This window comes from Triturus cristatus, chromosome 4_1, assembly GCF_964204655.1.
Source record: "Triturus cristatus chromosome 4_1, aTriCri1.1, whole genome shotgun sequence".
Lineage (NCBI taxonomy): Eukaryota > Metazoa > Chordata > Amphibia > Caudata > Salamandridae > Triturus > Triturus cristatus.
In genome coordinates, this window is record NC_140585.1 from 612314701 (window position 1) to 612329736 (window position 15036).

Below are 15036 nucleotides of genomic sequence, written 5' to 3' on the forward strand. Positions count from 1 at the left end.
TGAAATATAATGGCCTATGGAGACACTCATGCAAAGATAACAGATTTTTGGGAAATTAAAGTGGTCACAATTATAACCATGAAAAGGCATTTATATGCCTATTTGATGGGTCTGACATCCGCCTTGCATGATTAACACATATTGCTCAGCCTTAAATACTAAAGGGTGCATGGGTCGGTTGTCCTAGGAGTGAAGATTGCAATGTATGGACCAATATACTTAATGGGCTAACTGAACTTCAATCTTCTGGAACGTTCATAAACAGACTAAGGGATAATGTAGTTTTGGAGAAAGAACAGAATGTGTCTAAATACCTTGCAATGAGCACAGTTGAAACACAATAACTAATATATACATGAGCCGTTACAGGGGAATCTTATGCTTGGGATACATTTATTTGAGAAGGTGATCTATTTATCTATATATATTTCTAATTTTTGCTTTATGCATTATTTGCATAGCACCTTCAGCCAGGTCTTTGAAGGGCAATTACTACCACATTATTATAAAGTTAAAAAAAGAAACCATAATCTTATATGATATATCTTCTGGGAGAAACTCTGGATAACCTGTTACATTTGAGCATCATGATGACACCGAATATCAAATTCAAATAAACAAATCCAGTCTATCTTAATTTACATAACAGTGACTGGAGTTATAAATTTGATTCAGTGCCTAGTAGCGCTCTGTGAGTTTATAGATTTTATTGTTCTTCCTTATCTCATTTTTGGGGAAATATTGGGTTGTCCGTAAACCCAGCACTTTTTCTACTTGTTCCCGCTCCGAAATCGAGAATCTGTCTCCATCTAATTATTACCAGATATTATTGGGAGGGGACCTGCTACCACATCAGCATCAATTCCACATAATGACGAAGGGAATAGTCCAGCATAGCAGAAGTACTCTATAAAATGAGATTATCCTCATTCCTCACAGCTGTCATCTTAGAGTAAGCCTGATGACTTCTGTTCATATAATTAAGAACAGTGCCAGATCTCTCCCCCAGTTAAATAACCTGCATAGATGGGAAAGTGCTTTCTTTTTAACCTTAACTGAAAAATTGTACTAATGCGCCCTGTAATTGTATTCAGACTTTGACAGACATGATGTCTAATAGAAAACAAAAATCAATTGCTCAGGACTCGTGACATAGGTCCACCAACTTCAACATACCCTTCATGAAAAATATTTTCATGAGTTCCAAAAATCTTACTTTGATTCTAAGAAATAGAAATATCGAGTTTAGTGTCCAGGATGCAGGTAAAATCTCCACATAGCATCAGATGGACTGGACACTGTCCGGTCAGAAAAAAGTGTCTCTCTAAAGTATGTCTATGCGTGAAGAAAAACCTGGAGCAAAAAATGTATGATCACCCAACAGCCAAGTTTAATAAAGTTTATCATTATAACTCGCACCTCCTTATCGAGAATTGCAATAACCATTCCTGTTATATGTGCAGTTAAAGACTTTGGTAGGGATTTCTTAGCTTTATGATAATTGGAGATGCTTTTAGAAACAACTTGAAGGGCCCACAGAATCTGACCTCACACACCACTATCAGCTGCCATTTCTAGCTATGGAGTCCTTGGCATTCTCCACTGTTCTCTTAATTGTCCTTTCAATATTATGTGCTATTCTTAATGATTAGATACTTGTTTTTTGAACTAGCCTCTTCTTTTTTCTGTTCTCCACTTCATCCAAACCATCCTCCTGGACAATAGCAGCAGATCTGTGGAATATCTGCCCCAGTGCCTTTGCAACCTCACTGGTGAGGAAGCAGGAAAGCATGATCCCGTTGCTATCGTAGTCATCAAATGTGTACAGGCTTCAAATGCTCTTTATGCTTTCGAGTATTATGGCTTCTCTCATTTCTTCGAAACTGATGCTAAGCGTTGATGGGCAGTGCAATGTTACTGCAGGAGGGTTTCGATGGGCAGCAGCGGAGTTGTGAATTATGTTGATTTGGTTGGTGGTGAATATGTGCAGAACACTCTTAAAGGTCTATCCTTTGAAATATAAGCATCTTACAATTTAATGGCAAGACACTCCCCAAGTCAGGTCAACTAAGGATTTCTGGTGTCGTAGCCATAGAAACAGGGTTGCAGCCAATGGGTAGTGCCTTTTCGAGATTGCGTTCTTGTGTTAGGTATCGCAATGTCTTCGTATTTCCTCTCGAACACATTTTCCTTTTTTTAGGGCTAATGGAGTGCTGTGTTTGATTTTATGAATGTCAATACAAAATCGCAAACGGGCCCTCATTCTGTACCCTTAATTTTCAGTCTGATTACCACTTCAAAATAACTTATAATTTATTCTTAAAATAGATGGAATTGTTTTCTTCCTTTTATTAAAGAGGTGAACTTACGCTGTTTAAAAAAAAAAATGTATTCCGGTTGTGCGAATAATTGTATTTGCACTCACTTCTCAATCCCAGAATGCAATGTACTTTTTGGTTGAAGTCCAGCAGAATGGCATGTCATATTTGCCTACATTATTATTATTAGTGATACATCGTTTTAATCACAAATCACATTACCATTGCGTCTCACTCGCTAAGCGAATGTCTTTGTCACATTTAAACAGAGGCAACCTTTAAAGTATGGCATTATTCCGAACTTTGACCCTTATAGTGAATTAAGAGATGCCGCATTCTTCTTTTTACTGTAGATGTATGTTCATTTAAAAAACCACCCTGACTCATCAAATTACACTGCACAAACCAGCGTATGGTTTTATTAATTTTTTCATCGTTATTGGCCATTTTAATGATCGCTATTGGCTTTAAAATAACGTGTTTCAAAATGCAATAAATCACCTAATTACTCATAAAATATACGATTAATATGATAAATACATAGAAGATTCAAATACAACCTTACAAGAATAAATACATTGGTATTTAACCATAATGTGTAATGCACACAGAACAGCATATTTAAGAAGCCATGCATTCTGCACTTACCAGTTTGCCACCAATGGTCTAGCACTGGAACATTAAAGACTCGTTTCGACCATTCCAACGTTTCGAGATCACATCTCTCTCCGGCCACGAACAACGTTCGAAACCTGATTAGGGAAGCAATATGTATAATCAACAAAATCATTCTCATCACAGGTTGAATCTCGGAGTAGATTACTCAACTACGAGTCATTAATCACAAACGCTTCTGAGTTTGTATTGGTTAATGATTTAATGAGAACTTTACTGTCTACTCGGTGCACTTTAGTGACATCCCAGATCAAGCTAGTGTTGAGGCAGAAATTTCTAAAACTTTGCTTTGAATATTCTCCAAAAGCAGGATTTTAGAATAACCGGGCTACGACAGATGCTAGGGTACGACAGATGCTAGGGTACTATGTGCCCGCTCTGACATGGAAACGTTTCTTTGTCAGGTTTGCTTTGTTCATGCCCTGTCCTGTCTGTACTGAGAAAGAAATATTTGAAATCTCTGTTTTACATGGAGGAGTGTGTTCTTTTCGAAAAGCTATTAATCTCTGTCTTATTGAGACCTATATTGTAGTTTTTTCTTAAGTGGTCCAATTTTAGGACTGGATTTTCAAAGCACTGCTATGATAACAACAGACAGACTTGGCTGTGGGTCCATCCCTTTAAACCATTAGCTTTCTGGGACCAGCCTCTCTCAACCACTGGCTTGAGATTTTGTCGTTCCTGTCTTGGCTCATCATGGTGGAGAAGTCGTCTCTCATATAACGCTATTGTCTCTTTATCTGTTTCCTTCCACCTCCCCTCGAGTGCTTGCATTGAATTTTATGTTTGACTACTTTACATCTACATCGGTGGCTGTCCACTCCTGCAGGCTCACTCTTGTGTGGCTCACTGTAATGTGTTAAGGCAGCATGCGCTAGCACATTAAACGTAGAGTATTGGCTTTGCAAATGCTCGTTTAAAACTGGAAAAGTATTTGTAGGCTCAATGATGTAATGTGACTGTAGTGAAGGTACAAATAATGGTCCCTGTGACATTCTGCATTATATTCCTGTATTGAAGAGGGCCAGGTTTCCTTACCACTCAGCATTTTTTTGGGCATATGCAGAAGTCTGATTCGAAGTCTAAGAATTGACACTGAATATTGAACTGAACTTGTTCAAATAACAAATTATAAAACATCATGTAATAACTCTAAATTGAGTTGACATATCACGGCAAGTGCAGACCTCCATCATAGGCCTCGTGCCCCCATGCCTCCAGATATGTTTTCGACCAATCCCTGCCTAGACATGGTAGGGTAGGGAAAGTAGCATAGTCGAGGATTTATCACAACATCTGTCCACAGCAAAATAATACACTATACCATCAGTGGTGAATGAATGAACAGATAAACAAACATCACAAATCGCAAACGGAGACCTGCACATTCAGAAGGGAGACTTATGGGTGTTTGAGGAATGGGACTTCCACTAGGCTCGATTTGCTATCCTCTGCCCTTGTGACTTGTGGCCAGCACTATTTCAGCAGTGGGTCATGGATTGCTAGTTCCTGTAATGGTAAACGAGGTATTCAACTTGTAGATCTACAACCAGATAGCCGCTGCCGGTCCATTGACGCTGAGCTGCTACGCCCCCGCCTTTTGCCCTTCATGAACAGTGTCTGTCAGGCTGGACCAACACTGTTCAATTTCAGGTCAGGCAGCCAGGAGCTAGACATGGGCTAAATGCACAGGCCGCAGCCAGGGGCTAGACATGCGCTAAATGCACAGGCCGCAGCCAGGAGCTAGACATGCGCTAAATGCGCAGGCCGCAGCCAGGAGCTAGACATGCGCTAAATGCGCAGGCTCCTGGCTGCCTGTGCTGAACTTTGCTAGGCTGAGGAAGTGACAGCTCCTGAGGGTGTGACCTCCTCAGCTCAGCAAAGGTCCATGAGGACCTCCCCTCAGTGACGAGGGTTAGCATCACTGATTGCCTCGCACCTGGGCGCTTTTGTTTCAAGTCCTGAAGCGCCATGGGTCGGGTGTCAATCAGTGACACTTCATCATAGAGTGGGGTGGGGTCAGCAGTCTCACTCTGTGATGACGTTGGAACTGCTGCCTTCCCTCACAGGCTGACCTTAGGTCAGCCAGTGAGGGAAGTGTGGTAAATAAAATCTTCTTTACCGGACTGAATTTCATACGGAATCTTAAAATGAAGTAAAATAGCTCAGAATAACAAGAGGCAGAATCCGTGGTATAAGAGGTTTTTCTAAATGGGCTTTATTCCATTCAAAATGGCCGACTCGAGTCGCGGCCTTCAGGTTCCGTCACCAAGAAGGTTCAGGAAGTGAAGTACAATACTTTATTGACAGACATGCATTTTTATAATAAGTACATTACAATGAAACGAATGTAGAAGGCGTAACATTTGATAAGAAAAATTGACATGACAGGTACGTAATCGAAACTAGGCGTAATAAGGAATTAAAGAAACATGATTGGTTAGGATTATCAGACATAGGTGGATCTATAAGATAATACTTGGCATAGATGCGCGCGCAGCAGCATGACGTGTAATTGACGTGCAACTAGGAGGTGAAGGGGACTTGACATTAACTCTACATATGGAGACGAAAAGTCTGAGGGGTCAAGTCAACCTAATCCCAAATCATATCTAACATCCTATGTTTAAAGAACTATGTTATCCACAAGGAAGGACTTTCGGACATAATCTAGTCTATACTGACTGTGTGCGTGCACAAACGCCTAAATGTCTATGTGAGATGCGAGAGGCAGAAAACCTTCCATGGCAGCAGGGCTATGAATCATTTGCAGGAGGACGGAAAGGCTGAGTCCCTTGCTTGTGAGCTAGAGGAAATGTTTACCTAAATCACTAGACAGGAATGCATCGGCTGAAGAGAAAAATAGATAATTCGAAGGTGAAATACAGCTTCTTGGCAGGCAGGCGAAAACTGGCCGAGGCAGGCACCGTTAGCTGCACAGGGAGTAGGACAAAGTTCATGGATACGGATGCGAGCTCAAGCTGAAGCTGTCAAAGACAGAGAGCAGGGAAAGGCTTTGAGGACAGAATCGGGCCTACTTGCCTGAACTGAAAAAAATGGAGTAACTGAGCCATATAAAGTCGGTGGCCTTTCATGCTTAGGAATCGAATATCCAGCCCATTGATGGCGGATCTGACAGAGAACATGTTGACGGTAGACACACATGTGTTTGCGTCTTAGAAACTGGAACTGGAGGGAACATACATGTACTTGTAACATGCATACAGAACCGTTGGGGTCCAAGATAGGGGACATAACTGATCAGGAAAATCCACATTTCCACATTCCCTCCTTGTCCCCTACTTGCCCTTCAAGAGATATCAATCTTCATCATTCCATCGATTTGCTCATGGAGCATCATTTCTTCTTCCTTCTTCTTCCGGCATTTTGAACGAGAACTTTGATATGGAATGCATGATGTGGCACACAGACCACAAATCGCTGGTCCACATTGCAGGCATAAACAACAACTGAAGAGCATAAGAAGGCCAATACCTAGGAAGGATAGAACTCTCCATCCCCAGGCTGATATCACACTCCAAAACCACCCGGACCACGTCCAAGTGCCTGGATTCTCGTGTATCTGGCTTACAATCTTATGAAGGCGAGTTATAGCTTTATATACAGATGGCGAATTTTCTGGTATGAATATGCAGCAGCTGGATCCGATGATCCTGCAAGCTCCGCCCCTATCGGCCAGGATGACGTCGAGGACAAGACGATTCTGGAGAACAACAATTCTCATCACTGATTGTTCCTCTGTCAGATTGCCTAGGGCGGCTATAGTCTCGTTTACTACAGCTTCAAGAGTCTTGGTTAGTCTGCGTATCAGCTTACTATTTGATATTGTACCTATATAGGGAAAGATACCTTTATTGAAATCTACATACTTGTCCCATGCCGTTTCAGTATAATCGACAACTGGGAGATCTCTACGCTCTCTTTTGTGTACTAAATGAACATTTCGATAATAATCAGGGGGAGCTAGGAAAACAGGTGGCAAAAGGAATGCTATGTAACAGGTACCATCCCAATCTAGAGGCAGACGCATATATGCCGTCTGATCACATATAAAGTAAGAATGACGAGAAGCTCTAAATGAAGATTTACCTTGATCACTATATTCTACTGTAGTAACGCATTGGCTATGGCCCATATGTATGGAACCAACTTTTCTTACACATACTTCACCCTTAACTGGAAATACTGACATAGTGGGCAGAATTAGTTCAACTTCGGTTTTGACATTCAAAATCATAAGATTAGGCGTAAAATTACCTAATTTATACACTTCATTTTCTAAATCAGTTCCTGTTCTACTGGGGTGACCCTCCTTATTAGGGTGACAGATTTTGAATAAAACTAGATTCAGATTTCCCCATATCCAATGTTGTTGATAAACTGCTGTGTCTGGGTCTATGGAATTTAATAAACTAAACCAGGCTCCACAGGAGCCATTGTGTGTGAACGGATGTGGAAAGAAAGGCAGAACTCCTTTGTTATTCTGATAGGGTGGGAGTCGGCCACACACCCAACAATTGGTAGCATTACTAGTCTGATGGGAATGATGTAACATACTAATGAAGGTGTTGTTGCGCAGCGCAAGTCTATAGGACAACTCATGTGGGGGTAGGTCACTAAAAGAATGTTCATCAGTTATATTGAAAGCACGTTTAGAAACAGGATAATACATATGCAACAATATACTTGTAGTAACTATTAAAAAACTCAAGGAAAACAAAATTAATAAAGTCACAATACAGTGGCTACGCAGTAATTTACAATAAGCATGTCGTTTCATTATGATTCTGGACTCTACGTCATTCAGACCTAAGGGATACATGTCGGGACAGATTCAACCGCTTCACCTTGGAGAGGACTTAAACAATCAAATCGTCCGACAGTTTGGATCTGGACCTGAGTTTCTGCTTATAGAGTTCGGTGCTACTGGCCTCAGCCAAAGGTAGTTTTGAGTCAATGGGGGAAGACACACGGGGAGTACTGTTTGTGTCAGGAGGAAGTCCATGAAATTTTTTGATATGGCTGGAATGCACCCAGCCTTTTCTCCCTTCGATCTTCACAGCTGTTCTGGTCGTCAGCAGGACCAACTTAGGAAGCCTCCACCTTGGCTCCAGTTGGGTTTTCCGATCAAAATTCCTGACGAGAACATAATCGCCGGGAATTACGTCATGAGGTTTCACCTCGGTGTTGTCGGGAAAAGCTGCGACTACCTGTGAACGACAAGATTGTAGTGCAGACATCAAAGAAGCCAGGTAATCTGTCAGCATATTACAATCAACATCAGTTATTTTACGGGGTATAGGCGTCCCCCACATATTCGGTGGTCTACCAAAGATCACCTCATAAGGGGATAGCCCTGTTCGAGAGTGTGCTACCATCCTCATGTAAAATAGCGCAACTGGTAAGGCTACTATCCAGTCCACACCTTTTTCCTGACATATTTTAGACAATCTGATTTTTAAAAGTTGATTATGTCGTTCCACGAGACCTGCTGCCTCGGGGTGTCGGACACAGTGGAATTTCCACTGATATCCCAACAAAAGTGAGACATGTTTCATTAATTCGGATGAGAAAGGCTGGCCGTTATCTGACTATACAACACGTGGTAAACCGTACCGTGGGAAGAATTCTCGAACTAGCTGCTTGGCAGTAGTCGGGGCAGTGTAATCTGATACGGGATACGCCTCTGTCCAACGGGAGAGAGCGCAGACAACTACGAGAACATATTTGAATCCTCGACAACGTTCCATCTGAATATAATCCATCTGGAGGACTTCAAAAGGATGGTCAGGAGGCTGAAATCCACCCTGCTCTACGGGAACACTCTTTCCTGGATTAAACTGACAACATATCATACAGGTACGAACCTTTTGTTTAGCTGCTGCTCGTAAATGTTTGTTAAACCAAATGTGCTGAATGCTGTCTAGCATAGCCTTCTCTCCTAAATGTGCTGGACTGTGAACTGTAGCTATAATGGCTTGAACCATGGAATCAGGGAGAAACCATACAGATTTCTCCTTCGTCATCCATCCCTGATCTGTCTGGATCCCTCCTAGTTCAGTCCACTTCTTTATTTCTTCTGCTGTGGCGTGTGTCTGTATGTCAATTACGTCAAGTGCGGGATCCTTAATTGTCATACACTGTGTTGGTGTCTGAACTATTGGCTTTGTCATGTCTAATGTGCGATTCTGAGCAGTCTGTTTAGCTGTTCTATCAGCTAAATCATTGCCTTGAGAAATGATATCAGTAACCTTCGTGTGTGCTTTACATTTCATAATCGATATAGCAGTGGGTAGATGTATTGCGTCTAACAAGGCATGAATGAGAGGTCCGTGCTGAATGTGGGCACCATGGGAAGTTAAATAACCTCTCTCTCGCCACAGCACGCCGAAGTCGTGTACAACTCCGAATGCATAACGTGAGTCAGTGTATACATTAACTTTCTTATTTGTGGCTTGAATACAGGCTTGTGTTAGAGCAATAAGTTCTGCTGCTTGGGCTGACAAAGTATCTATACAATTTGTCTCAATAACTTCAGTGTCTGTTGTGACTGCATACGCGGCCACTAAATCTCCTGTACTTGTTCTCATGCACGATCCGTCTACATACAACGTCAGGTCTGGATCTAACAATGGAACGTCTGTCAGGTCTTGTCTGGGTTTCGTCTTTATTTCAATGATTTCAACACAATCATGAGCTAGTGGGTCTGTTCCAATTACAGGTAATAGTGTAGCAGGATTCAATGTATTACACCGTCGGATCTCTATGTGTGGTTGAAACAATGTCAGTTCATAACCGGTAAGTCTTGCTATGGTCAAGTGTTGTGTTTGTGTTCGGTTCACAAGAACCTCTACTGCATGTGGTACTTGTACTGTCAATGGGTGTCCTAATACTATGGCATCGCTTTGTCTGATTGCTAAAGCTGTCGCTGCCACTGATTTCAGGCATGCAGGCAAAGCCTGAGCTACGGGATCTAATGTACTGGAAAAATAAGCACATGGCTTGCGTGATCCTGCTTGATCCTGAGTGAGTACTGACAAGGCAGTACCTTCGCGTTCTGTAACAAAGAGTGTAAAATGTTTGCTATAACATGGTGTTGCTAAAACAGGCGCTTGACATAAAGCTTCCTTTAGGCTTTCAAAAGCTTGTGTATGTTCCTGAGTCCAAGGGAGAACAGTCGATGTGGCTGCCTCCTGTGTGGTTAACTGAATGAGTGGTTTTGCTAGAAATGCGTACTGAGGGATCCACTGCCTACAATATGAAGTGAGGCCTATGAAAGCTCGCACCTCCTTTTGTGTCTGGGGTATTGATATGTTAGCAATTAACTGGATGCGATCTGGTGTAAGCTGCCTTCCCTCCTTGGACAGCGAGTGACCAAGATAAATAACTCGCTGGACACAGAATTGCAGCTTAGAAGGAGACACCTTGTGCCCCTTGTCGGCTAGAAAATGTAAAACTGTCAGAGAAGCCTTTTCACATTCAGGTTCGCTTCTCGCGGTGATCAACAGATCATCGACATATTGAAGCAGTGCAGTATTGACTGGCATGTGGATACTGTCAAGTTCTCGTTTCAGTGCTTGGCTGTAGATGCTGGGGCTTTCTGTGAATCCTTGGGGAGCGCGCGAGAATTTAAAACTGCGCCCATTTAAACTGAATCCGAACAAGTATTGGCTTTCCGGATCTATTGGGACGCTGAAAAAGGCATTCTTGAGATCAATTACAGTAAAGAATGTTGCTTCGGAATCAATTGCTGTCAATAATGATGATATATCAGGGACCACAGGAAATTGTGGTACAATGCACTTGTTTAGTTCACGCAAATCAATAACCAATCGGTACACTGGTGGGGCAGTAGGATCAGTTCGTTTAAGAATCGGAATTATCGGTGAATTACATATATTGGAGTCTGTTTCTACAACTACTCCCTGGGCAATCAGCTCATCAATGATTTTCAGCAAAGCCTCTACAGCATCATGCGGTAACTTGTATTGTCGCATTCGTGGTAGTACCACTCCTGCTTTCAATGTGACTCGATAGGGTGTAATGTTCATGCAGCCAACATCCGTAGGGCCTTGTGCCCATAGATGTACTGGTAAAGTCTGTAGTCGGGGATCCATGTCTCTAGACACATAGTGACCTTTAAAATCACGTAAAAACAACCTTACTCCTTCCGGAGAACAACATATTATGGCTCCTAGTGCTTTCAGAGTTTTAATTCCTAACAGATTTTCTGGGCATGATTTAGTAAGCAATAAATCTGTAGTTCGTGTCAAAGGTCCTATCGTAAGTGGTAGAGGCTGTGATACTTCATTAACAATAGGTTTTCCTGAAAAACCAAGGGAAACATTTTGAGAGCCTGAGAGGGGTGCCCCTGGAACTTCACTACGTTTTATGGTTGTTCGACTTGCCCCTGTATCGAGTAAGAATTTTCTATCTTGACCTAATAATTCACTATGTACATAAGGTCCTTCTTGATCTACAGGAATCTCGATAAGCGGTAAGTCAACTTCCCTCTCTAGGCTGGTTCATGCGTAACGCTGATACTCAGGGTATTCATACTGTGCAGTCTGATACATTTGTCGTGTTGTGGTTTGTGTGGCAGTAGCAGGCAACGGTGGTGCAGCTGGCACAAACTGTATGGGTTGCTGTGAGGCTGGCATGGACTGTTGCTGAACTGGCATGGACTGTCCATGCTGCATAGCTCCTTGTTCATTCTGATCGTGTCTAACTAATCGTGGTCTCTCTTTTGCAATACCTGTAGCTATATTACGTTTCAGGACTGGACAATCGTGTACATAATGGCCTAGTTGTTTACAGTAATTGCAGGTTCCTTTTACAGGAACTGCAGAATCACCAGAATGTGTCACACCCTTTTTGTGACCATCTGCTGGTACTGTCTGAGAAACTAGCATTTTCATTTTTGTATCTTTCATGCGTCTATGCTCGTGTTCTTGTTCATCCCTAATTCTATTGTGATGATACTGTAACATTTGTAGCATTTGCGACGGAGTGTTACTTTGCCAGGTACTCTCGAATTTCAATATTCTATTCTTTACTGGAGGCAATGCATTTTCCACTAATTTTGTCACAAATAAATGTGGATATGAGTCACTACTTGCTTTTATACCACTATTTATACCAAAACATTTTTCAAATCGAGCATAATAATCGCTTGTGTCTTCATCTTGCTTTTGTTTGCAGGCTGTGATTGCACCCCAATCTTCCTTTTTTGTAGTTAATAAACGTGGCAGTACCTGTACTAGTAAACCTGGTAACAGTTTAACTTTATCCCCGAGCCCTGAACCTGCAGTTCGGCCCCTTTCTTCCTCTGCTAATGCTGTCCAGTCTATCTTTTGGTCTCCCACTTCCCACTCTTTTTCTTTCAGTTTTTCATAAATGCCAGCAGGCAAAAGCACCTTTAATATCGTCATAATATCAGGAAAGGTGTACTCTCCCATCAGTAACATGTCTTTAATTTCTCGGTGGAAACCCGCTGGGTCTTTGTCATGACTAGGTACTACTTTTTTCATTTCCAATAATTCCATTTTTGATATGGGTGTGTAAACAAATACACGGTGAAACTCATTGTCTTCGCCTTTTATTGGGTGCACTTCTCGTAAGGGATTTTGTCTATCCATATAGTACGGCGCTCTTTCTCTGCGGGGCAGCGAGAGAGAATCCGGACTTACAAAAAGGACATACTGTTTACGTGACACTAATATCTCTTTAATTAGCTTGTTACTAGAACCTCTCCATCTGTTCATGAGTAGTTCCGTTAATATATCAGGTAAAGGACCAGGGTCAGCATGTTGGCTCTTATATAATATAAGGAGTTGCTGAATCATATAGATTCCAGCTAAACGTTGTTCATCTGTACTGAGATTAAAAAACGTGTGTGCTACGGTCTCATCACCGTATTTTTCAGGACTGTCAATCCAGTGAACGGCTGATCTGGCTAATTCTTGCTCATCCATGGAATCGAGGAGGTGGTAACCCCTTCGTTCTCGTAGTATTTTATCTGCGGCTTGAAACGAATGTTCAGGAGATTTCAGATTTATTACGGGCGTCGGATATGTTCTGCTATTATTTGGGCATACAGAGTGTATGGGATCAGAAAAACATCGAGTATTTTCACAGGATCTTCCTCTGCCTACATAGGCTATGGTCTCTGACTGTCTTGCGGAATTCCCTGATTCGGACACTTCATCTTGCTCAAACTCGTCTGTTCCCAATCTTTCTTCATGAATACGTTCTATTTCTTTACGTATTTTTCGGCACATGGCTATTATACAATTTTGTTTATCGTGTCTCCCTTCTGATATATTCTGACTCCATCTTGTAAGAATAAGCATTGCATTCGGGTCTACCCCCGGACGGTCTTGATTTCTGATTACACAGTTTATGAGGAAACGTAACAGTTCCCCCTGTATCTCTACTTTCTGGAATTCCATAGCTCTGTTAATACATCCTGGATCTCGTCCTGTTTGAACAAAATGATATATGTTATCTAGATGCGTAGTCATTCCTGGTAACCTTGCTAAATACTCTGCGGCTCGCCTGATACGTAATGATGCCAGGACCATTTCGTCCTCTTTACCAACCACCGGGTCATATCTACAATTAACAAGGAGTTCCTTAAGCGTACGTTCACTTACGAATTTTGGTGTACGTGAATGTGCTGACTCTTGAAAGACAAGTTTATTTATTCTAGGTGATGTAAAGGTACTGCTAGCACCTCCCGTGGCCCCATCTGGGGCGTCGGGTGTGAATGGGTTCGTTGAACGTGACACAGCAACTATGGGTGTCGATACCTCTGTAGAGTCGACTGCGGAGACAGATGCGGAAACAGATGTGCTTGCCGAAGCTTGTGTCGGGACTTGCTGTTGCACGGGAACAGATACCTGATCCTGACGTTGAACCCCTCCGCCAGACGGTCTATGTGGTGTGGCGTTAGCATACTCGGGAGCTGCGTCGTCTAGATATGAGGAAAGAAAGACATCTTCTGCGGTTCTGGGATGCCCTTTTGGATGTACCTTAATTGGAAATAATGGGGGTGGCAAGTCTTTTGGTATCTCTGGAGCAGCCTTAGGTAGTCCTTCGGCTAGGAGGGGATACATACCATTCATAAGAGCATTTCTCTGTCTATTTACTTGTTCTGATTTCACTCGGATACCTTCCTCAATTAATAGATTTTCTTGAGCTTTATTTGAACTTTCTTTACTCCTCTCTTCTTGTCTACGTGCTTTTTCTGTTCGTCTATGAGATTCTTTACGCCATAACTCAACAGCGTCTTTCTGTGACTGTCTGACCTTTCTTTTCCATAACTCTTCCTCCACTTTCATGATGCACTCTGCATCCCAGGTTCCCGCTGCGGGCCACCTTTGACTTTCCGGCAATCCCTTGGTATAATCTACCCATAGATCAAGAAACAATATGGCATCTAAGCCATGCTTATGGTACATAAAATGCCCTGGAGTGTCCCTAGGAGGAATAGGAACTGCTTCTTCAAGCACCCCTTTTCTGGTAGTAATCTGTCTTAACTTCGAGAAGAGCGGCATATTGACAACTGATCTGATACTTACTCTTGAATTTTCTTAATACGAAAAAACACAATAATGAACAGTGAACAATGAACAATCATTCATACCACAATATTTGAATACTTTAAACATTAAACATTAAACATTGTAACAATGACCGACAATGATGACAGTCTGCCTAACTAATCACCACGCTGAATTCTTGACAATAACTGAATACTTCGGAATACTTGATATACTGCTAAACAGTACGTATACACTGCTAAACAGTGCAGACCGGATTTGTGTACCCAAATCCGTCTTGACCGGCACAACCTATGTGCGCGTCAACACGCCTCCCCGGCGATGGTACTCACCGAGTAGCTCCTTGAAACGGAAGGCCTCAGAGAATGGACAGGACTCGATGACTGCGGACAGCGGACCCTCTGGACATCGGGATTTCGAAAAACCTGGTGGGCCTCTGTATACCTCGGATCTTGCTC

The 15036-nt window shown here is 42.2% G+C and overlaps 1 protein-coding gene across 2 annotated transcripts in view; it reads right to left on the minus strand.

Moving 5' to 3' along the window:
• The window catches only part of ACSS3 (acyl-CoA synthetase short chain family member 3), a 1078787-nt gene that overhangs the window by 366743 nt on the left and 697008 nt on the right, over positions 1-15036 (minus strand). For both annotated transcript variants that reach the window (XM_085652976.1, XM_085652977.1), the window contains one exon: positions 2967-3070. In XM_085652976.1, the coding sequence (XP_085509102.1) occupies positions 2967-3070 (104 nt within the window). The remainder of the gene's footprint in view (positions 1-2966; positions 3071-15036) is intronic.